Source organism: Botrytis deweyae (assembly GCF_014898535.1).
Source record: "Botrytis deweyae strain B1 chromosome Unknown BDEW_034, whole genome shotgun sequence".
Classification (NCBI taxonomy): Eukaryota; Fungi; Ascomycota; class Leotiomycetes; order Helotiales; family Sclerotiniaceae; genus Botrytis; species Botrytis deweyae.
The window spans coordinates 48823-68551 of record NW_024066241.1 but is presented as its reverse complement, the minus strand read 5'-3'; the positions used below and the strand labels follow the sequence as shown (position 1 = coordinate 68551).

General features: G+C 42.9%; 8 protein-coding genes across 8 annotated transcripts; 3 read left to right on the top strand and 5 right to left on the bottom strand.

The window, feature by feature from the left end:
- Nucleotides 1-843: 843 nt before the first annotated feature.
- On the bottom strand, nucleotides 844-2332 carry EAE98_010160 (uncharacterized protein; the record flags this gene model as incomplete). Its single annotated transcript, XM_038957781.1, has 2 exons — nucleotides 844-1715; nucleotides 1768-2332. The coding sequence occupies 2 exons, from the start codon at nucleotides 2330-2332 to the stop codon at nucleotides 844-846; spliced, it is 1437 nt and encodes a 478-aa protein (XP_038805793.1).
- A 1359-nt stretch (nucleotides 2333-3691) lies between these two features.
- EAE98_010159 (uncharacterized protein) lies at nucleotides 3692-5999 on the bottom strand (the record flags this gene model as incomplete). Its single annotated transcript, XM_038957780.1, has 2 exons — nucleotides 3692-5538; nucleotides 5594-5999. 2 exons carry the CDS (start codon nucleotides 5997-5999, stop codon nucleotides 3692-3694), a joined length of 2253 nt encoding a protein of 750 aa, XP_038805792.1.
- Nucleotides 6000-7766: 1767 nt separating this feature from the next.
- EAE98_010158 (uncharacterized protein) lies at nucleotides 7767-9653 on the top strand (the record flags this gene model as incomplete). Its single annotated transcript, XM_038957779.1, has 4 exons — nucleotides 7767-7965; nucleotides 8022-8144; nucleotides 8196-9521; nucleotides 9592-9653. 4 exons carry the CDS (start codon nucleotides 7767-7769, stop codon nucleotides 9651-9653), a joined length of 1710 nt encoding a protein of 569 aa, XP_038805791.1.
- Nucleotides 9654-10112: 459 nt separating this feature from the next.
- EAE98_010157 (uncharacterized protein) lies at nucleotides 10113-10772 on the bottom strand (the record flags this gene model as incomplete). The annotated part of the gene is made up of 5 exons (XM_038957778.1): nucleotides 10113-10205; nucleotides 10256-10282; nucleotides 10340-10606; nucleotides 10673-10717; nucleotides 10770-10772. 5 exons carry the CDS (start codon nucleotides 10770-10772, stop codon nucleotides 10113-10115), a joined length of 435 nt encoding a protein of 144 aa, XP_038805790.1.
- Nucleotides 10773-11094: 322 nt separating this feature from the next.
- On the top strand, nucleotides 11095-12171 carry EAE98_010156 (uncharacterized protein; the record flags this gene model as incomplete). The annotated part of the gene is made up of 4 exons (XM_038957777.1): nucleotides 11095-11422; nucleotides 11472-11598; nucleotides 11657-11808; nucleotides 11900-12171. 4 exons carry the CDS (start codon nucleotides 11095-11097, stop codon nucleotides 12169-12171), a joined length of 879 nt encoding a protein of 292 aa, XP_038805789.1.
- A 209-nt stretch (nucleotides 12172-12380) lies between these two features.
- EAE98_010155 (uncharacterized protein) lies at nucleotides 12381-14077 on the bottom strand (the record flags this gene model as incomplete). Its single annotated transcript, XM_038957776.1, has 2 exons — nucleotides 12381-13626; nucleotides 13710-14077. 2 exons carry the CDS (start codon nucleotides 14075-14077, stop codon nucleotides 12381-12383), a joined length of 1614 nt encoding a protein of 537 aa, XP_038805788.1.
- Nucleotides 14078-14423: 346 nt separating this feature from the next.
- EAE98_010154 (uncharacterized protein) lies at nucleotides 14424-15031 on the top strand (the record flags this gene model as incomplete). The annotated part of the gene is made up of 2 exons (XM_038957775.1): nucleotides 14424-14562; nucleotides 14640-15031. The coding sequence occupies 2 exons, from the start codon at nucleotides 14424-14426 to the stop codon at nucleotides 15029-15031; spliced, it is 531 nt and encodes a 176-aa protein (XP_038805787.1).
- A 2480-nt stretch (nucleotides 15032-17511) lies between these two features.
- Nucleotides 17512-18985, bottom strand: EAE98_010153 (uncharacterized protein; the record flags this gene model as incomplete). The annotated part of the gene is made up of 2 exons (XM_038957774.1): nucleotides 17512-18285; nucleotides 18343-18985. The coding sequence occupies 2 exons, from the start codon at nucleotides 18983-18985 to the stop codon at nucleotides 17549-17551; spliced, it is 1380 nt and encodes a 459-aa protein (XP_038805786.1). The 3' UTR covers nucleotides 17512-17548.
- Nucleotides 18986-19729: the final 744 nt, after the last annotated feature.

Genomic DNA, 19729 nt, shown 5'->3' with positions numbered 1-19729 from the left:
AACGGTGGGTGATGTTATGGTTGATCCCGTTAATCCTGATGAGCTTGTTAGGATCAGAGATAATAGCTGCCGCAGATAATCTCAAGTGACTTTTTGCACTTTTTTGACTTTTTGTGGGACTGGCTTCTTTCGGGAGTAGGGGGTGGGGGGTGCGGGGTTGGGTAGGCGGGTAGTCTCGCTTGATGATGAACTTTGCGACAACTATCTTGACTTGACGTTCTTTGAAATTCCACCCTTTTGACGGGTCCTGAAGTGGGGCAAGACCCTTCGACAGTGAATCATATATTTCTGATATTCTCTTCTGTCTCAAAGTTTCAATATTTCAAGAGTACAAATTGCCGTTTGGAGCATGTGAGTCATGAAGCAGAGAGGATAATGAATTGCAAAAATAGGAAATGTTACAATATTACAATGTTGGCCAGATAATCAGAGGCTTCTGATACAGCCTGTGATTCAGCCGCTCTCTTCACATTTGCAGATCAATATTCACGCAATTAGATTGGCTTTTGCAAATAATCAATAAATACTAATGGAAACAAAGACAGCTGCCTCTAGGTACGAGGACCAGTGTTAAGGTAAATTCTGCAAACTCCCCAACCAAACGACATGATGATATCAAAGAAATCGCCTTCCTACATACATCTTTCTCTATTCTTCGCTCTCCCTTCTTTGACCAGTGGTGACTTATCTTCGTTAAATCTTATCATGAATGAAAGATGCCCCAAATACATTGTTCTTAAAGTGAATAAGAGTAAGACCCGTATCCTCCACTCATAAGAGTCATCAAGGCATCGCAAATTTCTCCACAATAGAACCTCAACGTCTTTGCCGCGGAAGACTTAATTAGCGTTCAGCATCAGGATTTTCCATCTTGATCTTCTTGCCTGAGGGTCTCGAAGGACCTGCAAGAGAACTAGTGTTGCTGTTAGTGGTTGCAGGTCGCTTTTGAGTTACCGCTGGAATAGCGGCAGAGCTACCCGAACTTTCAGAGTTGGGCACTAGGACGCGTGGTGGGCATTGTGTGCGTATTGAGCTCCGGCGGCGACGGAGATTTGGTTGTAGTGGTCTAGATTGTCCCATGGCAGCGCCTGGTCCTGAATGCGGCTGTATATTACCTTGAGTCTTACAATTTAGTTTGCTGCCGTTATTCTGAGGAGCTGAAGCAGCAGGGACGTTAGAGTTACCTCCCTGAACAGCGTTGGAGCCACCTGCTTGAGCAGCGTTAGAGCCACCTGTCTGAATAGCGTTAGGCATGGCAGAAGATACGATGCGATTTGCTCTGCGTAGGCCGTGAGTTAAGGCCGGGCCTGAAACCGTGAGAGTGCTGACCATTCTGCCTGTATTACGATCAGAGGTGGGCATAGGCGCATAGGGCTGTTTGAAAGCAGGATTTGTGTTTTCAGACCCAATTGATTGACTGTCGCTAATATCCAAACTACTAGCAGCTACAGACATACCGGTTGATAGTCTAGCACCCGTTCGAGTATTTGTGGCTCGGCGAGTAGGATTATTACCAGGATTTCCGATGATAGAAGCATGACCAACAATACCAGTATCTGCGCCAACGGGATTTTGTCGAGGGCGAGCGAGTTGATTAGCGGGCTGAAGAGCTGCGGCTGGAACTGCGAGAACCTGAACTGGGTGATTACCAGGAGGTGGTAACCTGTAGCGCATAAGCTCTAGAAACCCATCACGATCCGTCGTGCGTGGCTGACCTAAAGATTCAGTCAGTCATAACTATGGGGATCGATGCTCAAAGATACATACCACTAAAATCCCTCAGCATGTTATTCATGCAGGTTTTATATTGCCAGATATGGTACGCCTGTTGGAAAATTTCGGCGATAAATTGGTTAGGCTCTTCATCCTTCAAGTCGGCTTCAATTTCTTGCCAAATGATCTGAGCCCTACCGAGAACATTTTCTTCAGTTAACTTTTGCTCTTCGCTAGGATCATAAACAAATGCCAAGAAACCCATTGGACCAGGTCTAGGGCGGGAGAAGATCCAACGCTTGAAGAAGGCATGATTCTGGATGATCTTGAATAACTGTCCCCAAAGCGCAGGTACCAAGTTGATACTGTGCAGATTGAAGGATTCGAGCTCATTGATGATCCCTCGTACCCAAGCAAAAATTCCTCGGCGTTCCATAAGTCCAATTTCTACAACGGTATGGTTACCAGACAAGAGTGGCTTTTGAGGTGTGTCAAAGGAACTGCATATATCATCGGCACGAATATCAATAGGACATTGTGGGTGTAAGCGTATTCTAAATGCTAGTTCTCGCCGGGGAGCTGCGTTAGCCATACCAGGTTGGTGATTTACGTTAGCCATGCTGATTGTGTTGATAAAGCTCGAATTTCGATGGATAAGGAAGATATTGTGTTGAGAATATTGATTCTCTTGATAAGTTTGGTGAAGAGGTAAGTTAATCAGGGAATTTATGAGATTGTTATGTCGAGAATAGCAGGAAATAAAGATTCACGATGGAGTAACTGAGTGCTTTTAAGAAAATTAAGGAGGCCCAGTGCAGACCCGTAAGTTCAGGATAATCATTGAAAGCACTGTACATCAGCTGTACTACAACTGAATTGTAACTAATGGCACCAAGCTGTAGATCTAGCCCCTCAATTCAACCTATCAGGTCTTCAAAAATGAAGGAAAGATCCGTGACACTTTGCTGATGGCCGTACTTATTTCAGCCAACTACGGCTCTTCGACATTGGAAATTTCTCTATACCAATTTAATAAAATTCACATAGTCCCTACCACTAACGGAGGAAAAGCAATGAAGAGTCAGCCGTATAAAAACAAAAGCCAAGCAAAGAATAAAGGTAGATGAATCAGGTTCGATCTTTAATTATTCGAATAAAGATAGCCAATGATGAAATATTAACTCTAAGCATGTGTAGTCTGACACATAAAGATTGAATGTAATTGCGAGAGGATTTTCACCTTGAGATGTGTATGATGTTATCTTTCATAATTTAAGCGAAACTAGCGTGTGCATTTCCAAGGTCAAGTCGAGAGGAGGTACATAGTAAGAAACCAAGATAATGGAGGGATATTAGACTCTACGTATTATAAAGCAGTTAGTTTGTCTGGATTAGCATCAGTGGAACATCTTCATGCATCAATGAGAATTATTAGAGCAGAATAATCAACATTTGAGACTAGTGGACTCCATTTAATTATGATTAAATTTGAATTTTTAATAATATTCTAACTGAGTGGGAGTCTGAATTATTAAATTGTCAGGTTCATCAAGCCTCTATCCGGACTATTGAAAACTCTGGCAAAAGTGTTTGATCTTAGGACTGTAAGTTTCTCAGATTTCACACGCATGGACACGGTATATGTACGCAAGTGATTTGTGTATTACACAAGAGAATTTGATATGAGTGTTGTTAATTGATTTACAGGAAACTGACAACTAAAACTAGAAATTATCATGGACACAAGTTCGCTCTGAATTAATGAAAACCTCTGAATGAATGAAAACTGGTGGAAAAAGTTGCGAGACTTGAATGCCTAGAAAGCATAACCGCCAGACTACCAATACATGCGTCATCAATAGATTGCTATAGACGCTATAATAACACTGTCTGGTCCAACACACTAGACTTCGTTGACTGCTCGCCCCTGCCGTTCCCAAAAGCTCACAGTAACTCCCCAATGCATATCTCTCCAGGATCATCTCATGCTAAAAGGACGATAGAGCGATTTGGACTTGATGTTCTTCGCAGGAAGTGGCATATCGCTCGCAGGTTTGTCCGAGGCGAGTTCATTTCTCGAAGTCTCCACGCTAATAGCGTCCTCCATAATTGGTGCTTCGGCCATCAGTTTATCACCAGCAGAGTCTTCGCTGGCAGTTTTCTCGATAATAGGTTTAGCGCTAACCTTAATCTCGTTGGTAGACTTATGGTCTATAGGTTTGCTGCCGGTCTTACTTTCCTCAAGAGCTTTCTCGCCCACAGACTTTTCACTGCCAACTTTTTCTCCAATGTGACCACCACCAACAACTTTGTTTTTTACCACCTTATCTTCGGCGGCCTTTTGAATTACCCCCGGGCTTGTAGGATTTTTGAGATTGCTTGGCCGGTATTGTTTGAGGAAGTTTGTGTACGGAGAAGCATAATCTGACGGGGAAGTTGTGGGATTGTTGCTAATTTTCGGCTTCTTGTTATGACTTTCCGGAATAGTGTTGTAAGCCTCACTGATAGGTTCGGGCCTTTTCGAATTGACTTTTTGGAAGTGATTTGCCTTGTCGTCTTGCTCCACATTGATGGGAATAGACATGGTCTCCTTGGCTTTTCCGATATCGTTAACTTTCGTATTGCGCTGATTGTGATTGCTAGAGACGGATGTTTTTCCCTTGGGCGTGCTCAGATTATTCTCCGTGGCATTGGGTTTCTTACTACCAGTATCCGTGACTCTGTTCCGTGTTTTCTCTCCCGCACTACCGAGCCCCTGTTCGGCTGATCTTCGATCAAAAGATCCACTTCTTGTTTTGTTTGCTTTTGTAGCTCTTACTTTGCGTTGATTGCTAGGACTATTGATAGATTTCCTAGGATTGACCGGAAAGCTAAAATGCCTAGTTGTGTCTCTGATATGTACAGAAGGTATAATTTCTGAGGAAGAATGTTCAACTTCATAGTTCTCTTCAGGAGACAGGACAAGTGAACTTCGATGGCGGTCAGAATCTCTCGACTTGAGGCTTTTGACAGGTGTAGATGTCGATTCCGGTGAAGGCGTATCTGAAATTACAATCACATCGTTGTTTGGGGCACTGAGGGAGATTCTGGTATCAGAGGATCGACTTCCGGTCTTGGTGCGTGTTTCGCCGCTATGAAACTGTGCTGACTGTCCATCGTGAGAGGTCGGTAAATCTTGTCCATGGCTGTTTCTACCACTGAAAACTGGCTTGAGTGCTGGTATATTAGTCATAGGACCTTTGGATCCACCACCAAACCCCTGAGCTCTATTCGGGTACCTGTCATCTCGACTCTGTGGTGCAGGTAGGATGAAGCCCACAGGAACTTGAGAGGCCTGTGAATATTCTATACCATCGTTATATTTACCACCCGCCATATTAGAAATATTGCGCGATGGCTTATCGCGAGCAGTGGGTGGTTGGTACTGTACACCGGGGTGTAAGCTAGGCGACTGTTTACCTTTGACCGATAGGGTGACTGGCATTGCAGAATGAGGTTGCTCCTGAATCGATTGAGAATATCTTGGCAGTTGCAGATGACCTGTCTTCGGCTGCAGTATCGATGGAGTTCCGGATGAATGTGTTCGACTTGGGTGCATAATATTATCGCCTGAGTTTCCTCGTCTTGTGCTGTATCCTGCGGGAAAAGCTTCTACATTTCTCGCATTATCACTGCTCGCAGGCGCCATGGGACGGGGAAAGTAACTGCCCAATGGTATGGATCTCTCCTCTGAAACTTGCGTTATATTTGCAGAATCGATGCTACTGATTCTAGCATAGTTTGCCGCTTCTGCCATTGTTTCCATGTTTGGAAGGACAGAAAGACCTGTTGATAGTTGTCGTTAGTATGTGGTTTAAATAGAAAGAAGACATGCACTTACCCCGAGTATAGCGGGCTTGATTGACTAAATTGTTCTTGATATTCCAAAACCACCCAAGATGGTCAATCATCTGATCGATAAACGCGCCATCTTTCTCTAGCCTTAATTCCCACTCAAGATCAGTCCAGACTTTATGCGCCGAGGCGAAAATATCATTTGGTGTCCAAGGTGGTTGGATAGGGCGTGGAGAATGAGTTGCATGAACTCTGGGACGTGTGGAGACCCATGAATAAAATTGAAGGATATTTTGGTACACACGAAACAGATCATCTGCGGCCTTCTCATTGCCTGGATTCAAAATGCCCATTCTTTGAAGTTCATCAATGATATCATGGGCCCAAGCAGTGATCCTGCGACGATTCATCGATGGGAGATCGTTCTTGGATCGCGCAAATGGGTTTAACATATTGTAGTTTTTCAATTTTTGTATTTCGATGGACAAATCTTCGGAATATTGCTGTGTTTTTGAGGAAGACGTTGTCAATGTCTTGAATTGGAATTCTGTCTGTATATCCTATTCAATTGAATACGGCTAGCGTACGGCTAGACCACATTTCCAACAAATATGAAAAATTTGACTTTCAAGCGAGGTCAGCCAGTGAGAATGGGTCACACCATGTGGTAATTTCGTTTACAAGAAGTGAATAATGCTGGACATTGGACGATATGCTAAGAACAAGTCCGAGCTTTCATGAATATTACATGCTTTATTTTAGTGTTTGCTAATGTTGTAATCTTTACGCCAGATAATGATCTAGTGAATTTTGGTGCATAACAGATACTTTGTTGTAATGCATATCAATAAAGGGTCACCTTGTCTTACATGCTCAATGAGTTCAAGCTCAAAATTCCGTCTTTCCATTTACATATTTCTGTGTTACCACTGAAGTACCTCGAACGTACGATTCAATGAATTTATTAAGTCTATGCAAATTGGTTCACTTGAAGATATGATGTCACAAAGGAGAGTAAAGAAGCTCGATTATCTAGTTGTCGCTTACGAAAGGGGCTCTGGTCCCTAAGATGAATACATAGCATCATCCTGTGCTTTGAATAAGAGATAATTGTTGCTAAAGTAAGCCGTCTTAAGAACCGCGGCTAATGATAAGGGTAGACATCTCTAAACCAAGAAAGATCAGTATCTCAGTGACGGTTGCCAAGACAATTAGACTTGGAGCATTCACGAAAAAGAGCCGCCTTTAGCTCTTGTGGTATTTCGAGGTTGGAATTTCATAGATGGGTCAAGCAAAAAATTACCGAGAGGAAACCTACGAGAAGGGAGATGGGAAATATTCGCAGATAGAGTGAAGCGTATACCAATACTAGACGGCGACTGTTTGACCTGAACTTTAAATGGATATGTAATGGCTAAAGATTCGATTGGCATTCGAATGTAGTCCATCGAGCTTCTGCGCAAACTTAACTACTCGATTTCAATTGCTATTCCTTAAAGCTCAGACACCAACCAGCTTTACCGATAGAACACTAGTGGGTATATAGACGAATGGGATATTGCAAAAATTAACTAGTGAATATCTCTTGATATATCAAATCACTTATTTTAAAAATCGCTACAATTCTTGATTAAAGATGGAACAATCAAAGTGTGAACTCTGATATAAAACAATTGAAGAATGAATTTACTTGAAATATTGAAAATTGAGAAGTGTCCTGTCAATACATACACCCACTGGTGGACTATAGGTAGAATTCAATCATTGCCCGGTGACCAAAGATTTGAGCACATTCACTCATTAGAGTGTCACCAATAACAACTGAATAGAATGAATACGGCAGCAGACTTACAGGTTTACCCCTCAACATTAAGCCAATCAGTACTGCGTTTGGTACGGAAAGTTGTGAATATATCTGACTTGATCATACGATTTACCATTCAACGAATGATCACTACTAGACGAATGCGTACTGTGGCAATGAAAAGTCAGAATTTTAGCGAAGCACGTTCGTCTAAAATTTAAAAATTTAACAATAGAGCCCGGACTTTGCCCTTAATAGCAATGATTGAAGCACCTACTTAGTAACTTTTTTCTATCACGCACAAAAGGATTGCTTGAGAGAACGTTATTCATTGCCAGCGACTCGACACCCTCTTCAATCGTTCATCCCCCAAAAGAAAAGATTCAGCAAGGCGAGCTTTGCATGAAAGCATATAATGAGCTTCCCCTTAAGAGAAGTCTGGAGCGAGCTTCTGCGCTCTACCTCAAACAATGAAGCGGTCCTGAAAGAGCTTCTCGAAGGTCGCCCAGAGATCGAACGGGCGGTAGATTTAAACTGCACATTTATGAATTATATTTCTATCATCTACAAGGTCTTTAACATAAAGATAGAAGGTGGACAGATTGATCCAAGAGGTATGTAAGATAGCGATTTATAAAGGAGACCAAAATTGACAACTGCGTCGACTTAGTTTGGCTACCCAGCGACCACGAGTTTGTCGAAATGTTAAAGTTATTGGTACGCTACATAGACGACATCACTACTTGGATTGAGGACCATGATAGAACCGGCGCGCCTTGGACGTCTATTGGTGGTAAGCTTCAGTGTGCCACAGATCTAGGGAACAAGCTGACAAATTGCTTAGAATTCTACGCAGAGTCACTGCTCGAAGTCGACGCGCAGTGTCAGAGATGGTGGGTATTGGCCGATATGACCATCTTCAATCCGACCACCACTCCGTTTAAGGTACTTCCAACGATGCCGCTTAATGAAGAAAGTGTCCTGGAAAAATTCGATCCCGCTAACTTCAACCGGTTCCAAGGGGCACGATCATTTTCACCCATGGAAAATAGCCCCATGGACAGAAGTACAGACAGGAGTACATTTGAAGCTTCGCTGTCGCCAGAATTATCATTAAAACAACGTCAAACTCCCTCTACTGCTTCCTCAAGTTTCAGTTACCAACCCGCAACGATATCCCTCGACAAAGGCCAGATAGCAGCCGACTTTACTGATAGTTGGAATGGTGTCGAACATTCAAGCTTTTTCTCGCACAATTCGTATGGTGATATAGATCAGGACTTCCTATATAATGGCGACGTCGAACCTGGAGGACTTGGTGTACAGCAGACTCCCGTTTTAATTCCAACGACACCACGATTAGAACAGAACGGATTCGTAACATCACATAATCCGAGTTTATCATTCCACTCACCTGTTGAAAAGCGAAGCGGATTCTGTCAGCCAATTTCTCCGCCTGCCCAAAAGATCGCTATACCACGGCTTCAAAAACAAGGAACTTTCGAGCCACTTTTTCCACCAACCGAACATTCCGAACTTCGTTCTTCTCTGCCTACTCCACAGACTTCCACTTGTGGACTACTTAGAAAGCGAGGCTACTCGAAAGTTTCGCCGGAAGTTTTGAATGAAAACCCAGAAAAGAGACGAGCAGTAGTCACAGAGATGCCGCAGCATAAACCGGGATACAAGGGAATGCAAGAGTTTTTACCTGGCTCTAAACTTTTGCCTGGTAGTTTGATGCATGGCTCATCTGGCAGCGCTCCGGGATTTTTCGGTAGAGCCTACAATACCAATTATTCAGCCTCGACAGCTTTCAGTCCCTTCAAGAGAAGCGCGGAAACGCTGCAAACTAAACACAATACAGTTCCACACAAAGTTGCGATCGGTTCGCAAATGGATTGGAGCAACATGGTTTCAACCGAAAATTGCCCAAAAGGGAGAGCCAGAAACATCGTTGCCACACAGCAGGACTGGAACGACATTGTGTCAGCCACCTTTGACTCAAACACAGGTCTCGAAATTTCAAGTCCAAAAATTAGTCGCGATCCCTCGAGCTTACCAGAAACTCCTATGATGTGTACAGACATGAATATAGGATATGGACGCCCGGCTACATCCCAGCAGCCAATGTACTTCAGCTCACCAGTGCACTCCTCACCGATAACAGGAAGTAATTCAAGGGGGTAATGTATCCGGCTTCATCCCATTAAATGGAAGTCGACTAATACTTGGTTTATTAGTGCTGGTCATAAAGGCTTACGACGAATGCACCACAGTGCAGTCAAGAGAGACTATGTTTTAGGTGAAGATCAATTTTTTGAAAACTCCCAGTCAAATTGTTTCAATCCATGGTAAAGTGTTTACTTGTCTATGTAAATCGTCAGAGAATAGGATTGTGTTATTAGAGTTTGCATCGTCTGAGTAGCAGACAAGTACTGTGGTAAAGAAGCAGAATTGGAAATGATCGCGAGGTGTATGCTTTCTCATTGCGAAGGATCGGAGGTAGGACCAAAATTGTGGGTAAATGTGTGGATAGGACTTAGGGGAATTTAAAACTAAAGAGCATATGCTTGATGCTCTAAAAAATCCAGACACGACTCTTCAGTTTGCACTTTGTAAAGCTTTGGAAAGTGGCATGCTCATACCTCTACATTTGTATGTGTCTCCAACTTTGGGGCGGAAAATTGGCCGGACCAACGCTACAATACTTTACAAACAATCGGTGCCATTCATGGTTCATTCCATTTCATCTTCTGTGACCTTACGCCCCGTGACGCAGGAGTGATTCATTTCTAATTTCGATATCACTATTCGTGTAGCCCCCCGAACCTGTAGATGCGCCCGCAATACAATCCTATTTGTACAAACATTTCCAATATAAAACTCTCATCCTTTTCTATTTACCTTGTTGAGCATCCTAGCCGTTGATATCTGCTGTCTATTAGTATTTGCAATCTTGCGTACCCCGCTCCGCACGCCTGCACGTACCTGACTCTTCGTATTTTGACCCCTTACTGGCAGGCCCATCGCATGCCTCCTCCCACGGTAACTACCCATCGTCCTCATTCTTTCGATGTTATCCTGCAACCTTCGTTTCAATTCGGTCTCTAAAGGCATAGTGGACAGCTCAGCGGTCAGAGATGTGACCGTTTTTTGTGACAAGGAACCGACAGTCGCCGTGGGATGGATGTAGTGCTTGGCCATAATACGAGCTGAAGCTTGTTTCCCTAAGCCATAGAAGGACTCCAACGATTTCTAAACACCATGAGTATGTGTACCAAGAATTGTAGCAGGCTCAATGGGAGTTGGATGGGGCCTTACCTTCACCAAGTTTCTCTCAGCGAACGGGGCCCCCAAGATGAAAACCTGCAACCAATGTCAATACCAGAGTAGAGAGAAAAGATCGGGACAAATATACCATATTCAAGAAGTTTTGATTATACTGGCACAAGGGATATACGTCTTCAATGTCTCTCACAGTTCTTAATCAATCATAAAGATGTGAAAGTTACCTATCAATTTTTGATAACGCACGGACTTCTTGTATTGACCCTCAAGCCTTCCTATTCCGAGGTTCGCACGTGCCATGTGGCGCTAAAGGTAATCGACACCTCTCCACAACACATAACTCGAGCTTCCTCTGAACAACATCACTTTGTCTCTTCTAAGGTTTTTCTTGGAGGGCACATTATCTTCATTCTAAAAGTACACCTCATCAAGTCGATATTCAATTGACTTCCAAGATGCTCACACTTCAACGTTTTGTAGTCTCAGCACTACTTATCTTAACTGTTACCTTCCTCTTCTTCGCTCAAACGGCCGAAGCTGCCAAAGGACCAAAGATCACCCACAAGGTCTACTTCGACATCAGCCACGGCGATGAACCCATGGGTCGTGTTGTTCTAGGTCTTTATGGCAAAACCGTCCCTAAGACTGCTGAGAACTTCAGAGCTTTGGCAACTGGCGAGAAGGGATTTGGATATCAAGACTCTACTTTCCACCGTGTTATCAAGGGCTTCATGATCCAAGGAGGTGATTTCACAAAGGGTGATGGAACCGGAGGCAAATCAAGTAGGTTGCAAAGTCTGCGAGCGAAGTACGGGATTCTAACAATTGATAGTCTACGGAGCTAAGTTCCCCGATGAGAACTTTAAGTTGAAGCACTCCAAGAAAGGTCTTCTCAGCATGGCCAACGCCGGAAAGGATACCAACGGTTCCCAATTTTTCATTACTACTTCTACTCCCGGGTAAGTCATTTCTCGCAAGTCCTGCAATGGAACTTCATCATTCTAACACTCTTCATAGCCATCTTGATGGTAGACACGTCGTCTTTGGCGAAGTTTTGGAGGGATATGAGATCATCGAGGCAATCGAGAACGTAAAGAAGGGAGGATCAGATAGACCAGTTGAAGCTGTCAAGATCACCGAGAGCGGGGAATTACCAGTACCAGAAGAAGGTATCCACGTGGAACTCTAGAGTAGACTCCTTTTGCGGCATGCGAGCATGATTGGGAGGACTTACTGATTCGTCTGTCTTACGTGCTGTAGATGTGTACGGTACTGCTGAATTTCAACCCGGCATGGAAGAAGTCGAAGTTCCTCTTGCACCAACCGATCCTTCCACTCCTGCTGCTGCCACCGCAGTCATTCCAGTTGTTGGTACCCCACCAAAAACCGAGACAGAGGAGTTTGGCTATGCTGATGAGGCTGGTTACACTCTTATGCAAAAAGGGTTATTTTTGGCTGTTATTTTAGGATGTGTGGCCTTCTACGTGCGAATGAATAGAAGGAGCAAGAAGTTTGAGAGGTCAATCGTCTAGTTACATAGCTTTGCATTTAAGATCACTCTTTACAAATATTGCTGGTATCCTCAGTCTATTCGCATTCTTATTTTCTATCTGATTTCTATCTTTAAACATGATATGGTACAACAAAACAATTCTCGTGGATGCTTGATTCCTGTTAATTAACCCTAGACTCCAATAAATCTCCTATTACCAATACCCCCAACATTTAGACCAACTCTGATTTAGACCAAGGATTGTGTATTGCAGCGTCGATCGGTCGCACCAATGAATTTCTCGACCACACACGCTTTCTCAAGTACTTCAGGTTCCCATTCCACCCAGTATTCGCTGCTCTTACCAACTCTCTCGAGCCATGGTCCCAATGCCTTAAATGCCATTTCCACACCCCATCCCTGGATCATCACCGCTTCTTGGTTGTTCTTCACTGCGTAGTGTCTAATTACAAAATTCCAATCCACACTAATACAGACACCCCCTTCATGCCAGTCATCTAGATTGACCATACCCTCGAGTGCAGGTTCTGATGTGGCGGTACAGCCCTTAATCAGGCTAGAAAGCAAGCTGGATTCTTCAGTTACCCACATGACTTTTTCCAGACAATGTTCATATTCTCCGCTCGCGGTCAAGCTTTGAATCAAAATGCACTTATCCATGTGATCATCCGTCCCACGACGACTTGGTCCAGTAGCGGTATCGCCTCTCCAATCACTCGGTTCTTCGCGATCTGGGTTGTGAAGAACGGCATTTCCGCCAGGCACGTAGGGATCCTCATGCTTTCTTGACACTCTCTCGCGTGCGTAAACATACCCCGCGCGAGGTTTCTGCTTTCTGAGATTGTCGTCCCCTGTTAAATCAATGATTTCGTATCTCGCCTTCTTGTTATTTGTGTCTCCCTCGTATGACGATTCCCTCTTTGCAGAAACGGTCTGCTGATTGTTATTTGAAGTTTGTCCACATCCAGCAGCAGGTAAATACTTTCTTTTCTTGATGTAAGAAGACAGCTGCTTGTGCATGATCTCTCTATCACTCTTGCTGACTAGGAGGAAATCAGCTAAAACTCGAATGTTCTCCAAGTCCGCCGCGGTTGAAATGGCAGATCTCAACTTCTTTTTGTCCCAGAAATCAACCAAACAGCTAGAGTATAACCAAAGCTTATGAACAGGCCACTGTGCTATAGTGCCATAGTTCATATTGGCGTCATGAAATTCTGAGGTTATGACATTGTGTATAGATACAATCTTTCCAGGCACCTTAATCTTCAGTTTGGTCGACCTTTCTGGGTCGTGACATATATCATCGTCGTCATCTTTCACGCCTCCACCGATCTTTCCTTCAAACAACACGCGTAGCATAGGTATGGTGGAAAAGATTGTATCCTCAGAAACCACAGTATAGTAAGCGCTGGGGTTCTCTTCCGTGCATCGGAAGGCTTGTATGATTAGTGGCCTTTCGATTGAACCAGGAACTCTGGAATTGAAGATCCGGTTAACTTTTTCCATGCTTTTGAATCATGTATCTTTTTGCTGCGATTGTGTTGGGATCGAACATACGGGTATTTTGGATCATTAGGTTCCTCATTTTCAAAACCATCGAAAGCTCCACTGGTAACCCTCCCAGGCTGGCTGGTTGGTTCTGCTTCAAGTGCCGGTGGTGATAGTGGCTCGATCAATGCTGAGGATGAAGCCACGTGAGAATTTGCAGGATTAGAGGACTCGACAACGCTGTTTTCGTCTACGCCTTTGGATTCAATCCTTAGTAATTTTCGTAGTTCAACAACTGCATTGCAATCGAGGTCAATTGATATGTAATCCTCGTTCGCAACAAATTCTTCGTAGTCGTTGATTAGTCGCCGCAATCGTGGTATTTCCTGGATTGCTCGATCACGGAGTCTCGAAATCTCCAAATGCAACTTCGACATTGCTATTGATTTATTGTCCCGCACGGAGTGACACAATCTGGCTTTGTTATTCCTGAGCAATGAGCTCTTCAGGTACCCACAGAAAGATGAGAAGTGTTGGTTTTAATGCAAAAACACAATGTAGATACTGAAAATGGGAAACAAAGGGTTGCAGAGAATATAGTCAACAAGAATAATTCACCGCGACTTGTTGAAAAACGATACGCGTGCCGAAATATTGATATCAGACGATATAACACGCTTGCCCTTCCCAGAACGCGAAAGAAAATGCCCGCTTGGTCAAATCAAAGTGGATGCAATACATCCTTAACATTTCATCTTCGAATACCAAAGTAAAGTTCCGATTATGGAGGATCATTCACCTCCGCTGCCTATCAGGGCGAAAGATACACAAAGTGTGGTTCAGAATGCGTTATCTAAACAAGATATCGACTTTCGTGCAGCTGCAGATGTTCACTCAGATCAAAAGATATTTGATGGAGCAGGTATGTGTTAGAATATCTCCATGGCCTTCATTTTCCAAACATTCTATTTTGACAGTCAGAAACTGATATCATTGCAGGTTCTCCCGAGCCTCTTTCTCATAATGTCCGAATAGAACCTGCTGCTGTCTACAACGATGTTGCGTCCCAATCTCAACTCCCATTGCGAAATGATAATAAGGAACAACAGAACTCCAATCGCGGTGCGAGAATCAATCGAGACAAGCTGGGAATGAGCGCAGCGGGTTCGATGGACTCTCAACGTTCCCCGAAGAAGAAGCCAAATGGCCGCGTTCTCATTTGTGAAATTCTTGGTCCCGATGGAACACCTTGGATGCCAAAGTTAGGAAGGTGCCGAAGAAAGAAACTACGGGCGCGTTCCTTGGCAAAGGCAAAGGAACAAATGGCTCTGGAAGAGCAACGTGCGGCTGAAAAGGAAAGGAAATATTCAGAAATGAAAGACGCGCTGTGATCTCTGCTTTAGGGAACATTGCGGCACGGAGCATGGATTTTAAGAATGGCAATGATAAGAAGTAATCCCGCGAGGAATCAAAACTCAAACATATATGTGAGATCATCGTTTTAGTCACAACTCTTGAGCAATACGTATCTACGATATACTGGTACAATATTCAAAGGTACTTCCGTCATTCAAGCCAGCATAAAGCCAAGATATAATGAGATAGTCAATTCTTCCCTCTTCCTGTAGTCAATCTGATCTCTTCGAAATTCATGAGGATGTCATCAAATTATGTTCAATGAGTAACATAGCTTAGCTTCATCATAATAAATAACAGCATCTGAAGATAAGACAAATGTGAAATAACCAACAATGTATACACTTGACAAAAACAAAAACTTTCACGGTTTACTTTCGCATTATGCTCTACCTACTTCATTCTGATATATCTAACTTGAATGCAAGTAAATTTCATTATTTGAAGTCCACGACGAAGATATTAGAAGTGCAAAGCCCTAGGTGGAAAAAAATCGAGCGGCAAGTGATACATATCAAATCAAGAGACGCAATCAATCCTCGGAAATCGCACTGCAAAAATGGTGGACGATGGACAAAGTCCTGGTGTGCCGCTCCCTGGATTAATTCGATGTTATGATAGAGAGATTCATAGACGTAGTTGAAGTAAGGGAGAAGAGTGTTATTATTAGTAACGGAACCACTACGAGACAAATGATACCAGGCCCTTGTGTGAGCTGCCCCAAAAAACTCATGGGGGGCGCTACTATTAAGGAAGAAACAGATGATGAGGGTTATATATTTAGACAACGTCACTTTATCAATAACCAGAACAAACATGTGGTGTGGCATACCTGTTAAGCTTCGGCGTCCAGGCCCGCACCGTTTGTTCTCCGTAAGCTGTAGATTTTTTGCTTCTTTTTGTTCCCAAGATGTTTGCCCCACTCTAAATGAAGAACCGATTTGAGGAAAGACCAAGAAGCTGAGGGTCATATATTGAGATAGCATCGCTTCATCAAAAATCAGAACAAACATGTGGTGTGGCATACCTGTACTTAGGTTTCGACCGACCAGGCCCGCGCCGTTTGTCCCCGTAAATTGTAGATTTTTGCTCTTTTGTTCTTCCCAGAGTTCCCCCACTCTGTTTTATCCACTGTTTATTTTTTCTTACAAGATTTCTACTTCCTGTGGGGTTTTACGCGTTTGCTGGTGATTTTTGCCCGTATTTTGATGCCAAAGTTTTATTGTGGGCCCAGCTCGTCTAAAGTCTCAAGCGAGATAATTGAAGCTAGCAAGCCAGGGAAAGGATGTATCTAGGTAATTGAATACTAGCTGAGTACTTGCAAGGTAATACTTATAATGTGTTCATTAGTTATTCGGATCAGAGTGCACCCACTAATTCTAGGCCTCAATATCCGCATATTTGTGTGTACAAGTATCACTTCCTTCGGGTGTAAATTGGGGTTGCTGTTCGATAAGCTTTAAATGACGGCGTGCTGCTTCCTCTATTAAGCCAGCTCTAGAGCTGTCAACCATACCCAAAGGACTGTACTTTGTTACCCAAGCATTTGTTGCTAACGCGCTTTGCAGGTTCGAGACTGACCGCAGAGGGAAAGGTATTACCTTCAGTTCATGATAACAGAGCTGTTACAATAGCTGTTAAAACTTTCCTGTTATAAAAGGAATAGGTACAGAAATACACAAAAGTTAAAACATCATTTTCGTGGGCTAATAATGCAATCGGAATTTTAGACAGACTACCAGTGGGCATATGGACTGACGGGATAACATGAAAAATTCACTTCTAAATGTTTCTTAATATATCAATTTGTATATTTTGAAATATTTTTAAACTATTTATGGAAGATAGAACAATGAAAAAGTAAATTCTAATATAAATCAATTGAAGAATAAATTTGTTAGAAATTTCGTCGAAATTTGAGAAGTGTCCTGCCAATCCATGCACCCACTGGTGGACTAGGCAGTGTCACTCCAATAGTTCAACATGCGTAAACAGAAGAAAAGCCTCCACTTTAATCGAAAGCTCAGGTAGATACTAGTACGTTATTAGTTGTTCTATGTCAAGCATATCCTGTCAAATCAGATGAGGCAGCCGGATGTTTAGTACATTCTATTTCTAAAGACTACCCCATCTCATCTGGTCGCACAATATCAATCTTATCAGCTTCGAATCAGATTATTGATAATCTCAGGAATCAGGGGGATAGACATTTCAAAGTTTTTGCTTTCTCGATCTTCACTTGAGTGTATAACTATACTTTCCTGAATATCTTACGATTCTTAAATGAGTTAGATACTTGTATAGAAAGGACTCTAAAGCTTAAGGATAATCGTATTAAATTAGGTTTCTGTGTGAACTATACCGTAATTTCAGTATTTCAAAAAAACAGATTACAATGTACTATCCGAAAGCTAATATTAGAGGCTTTATATAGCTATAAAGTGCATCAAGGAGTACCTAGTAGTTAGTTTGCGTCGTGAGAAAAGAGAAACCTATCTCAAGGTAGGTAGTTTCAATTTCTTCAGGAACTCCTTCGCCTCTTCAATTGATCTTCCATCTTTCGAGTCCCATCTATCAGGCTCTTTAGGTTTATCCCATGGCGCACAACCGTGTGGCCAAACTACTTTGCTCTCGTCCTCAGCAGTCCACCATCCCCTACCACCAGCGAGATATATTTTCTCCCTCCTGTCCATAGATTCCTTTGACGGTCGTGATCCTCTACCCTTCTCAGCATCTTCCGTCATCTTCCATTCGTTCTCCATCACACGCAATTCTAGAAGTCGACTATGGTCCCACATCACATAACCCCATTCTCGCTCAAATCTATGCTTATCGCATAAAACAAACTCAATACTATTGAATAATTGGTGTGCCCACCTCCATACAAGTTCAGGTCCCTTGTCATCATCATCATCACACCATACAGACTTATTGACATATTTATCATCATCTTCGTTGGAATAATCCTCAAGCCAATGATACAATTCATCTTCCCCACTACCATCTGTGGAATTCCTAAGCCCATGATCAAGGAGATGTGACGAATGCTTCGGAGAATCTTGACAGTAGGCTTTGCAAATTTGTTCGTAGCTCTTCGCTTCGAGCATGTCACGGATTGCAAAAAGACCACGAGCAATTAGGGGCTCGATATATTCTGGATCGTCAAAAGAAGCGTACTGCATCCTGCATTCGGCCCATTCCACATCATGGTCGACGAGCTCATCGAAGCCTGCGTCGATGTGTTAGTTCTTTAATTAAAAAGTATTAAAAAGAAAATGCACTCTACCAGGAGCAATGATGCGAAACATATAATCGTGAACGCAAGCTAACTGTTCATTCTCCCAGACTGAGAAATGATTGAAGAAGATTCTGTTCTGATCTAAATGTAAATGATCGCTAAAACCCCCGTAAACTACACAACAATAGATTTGCAAGTGGTAGAAAGTTCGTTGAATCCTCCTTTTTTCCTCATCTGAGGCAGGAAGTTGCCACATAGCTATTGGGATGTTTTTTGTGAAAATTGAAGATGCAAAGGCTTTCGATATAAAATCGTTCGTGAAATAAACAACATGAGAATGGAGTTCACTTAGGAATAGCGCATCACAAAGTCGCAAATTGGAATAGGCTTTAAGCTCGATATCTCGACCATTCTCGACAAAATAATTATCGTATTCGTCGAGGACATCATCTCTGACAGGTGTCTGGCGTGAAATTGAAGCAGTTAAAAGTGCTTCGGATAGCAACTCAGAGCCTATCTCATCAGTCAGGACTTGCTTAAGAATCAATTGCTCTGCTGAGAGGAAAGCGTTGTATGTGGCTTTGCACGTGAGAATGATGGACAATAGATCAGGGACGTTTTCGATGAGACACTGAATAGCTTGTATTGCTTCAACGGGAAGTAACTCCAGCCTGCTCTTTGATTCTTTCATATTATTTGGTTCAAAGTTGGATCATGTAAGCTGGTATATCTAGGTACCTACATATAGTTATGGTTTTGGCTGAGCGAGGTGAGTCAATCAGGATTGTGACTCATCGCGACCGCTATGCTGAAAATTATGTCATAAGGCTTAATAAGGCACCACCAGGCACATATCTTACGTATCTATGGATGTCAATTCGTGTAATACTTTTGGTCTTATTTGATTCAATTGCCTCGAATACATGTCGATTTCTTTCTAAGACCCAACCAACCATCAATATCAATGCCGTCTCAACACTTCCAATTACCCATTAAAGGGTCTTGAAAACGAAAGTGCAAGCCCCTGCGTTACGACCACGGCTTGAGGGTGAGGTTCGGGGTGATGCAAACGCGGACGGACACTGAACAAGCTGTTTTGTTTTGCTTCTGTTTTAAATTTTCACCTTGTGCGCCCAGTCATCAAACTGACATCTCAGTGAGGATTGTCTGGGCAGGTAACAGACAGTGACTCGTTGTGTTCGAGACTATTAAGTCTTCAGTTCTCTGCCAATTGAGGCTTTGTTAAGATTTAGCTCCTAGGATACTTTCCTCGCTGGCATGCGCACGGGAAACTTAAAATGCCCAATACTTCTCACATCTTCTAGCGATGGTTTGTGACTAAGAAGGACTGTTAATCGGGGATTGTAGCCATTCAATGAGTCATGATGGGCACATTTTTGCGGAGATTGCCATTTGTCGATCTACCATGGTCTTC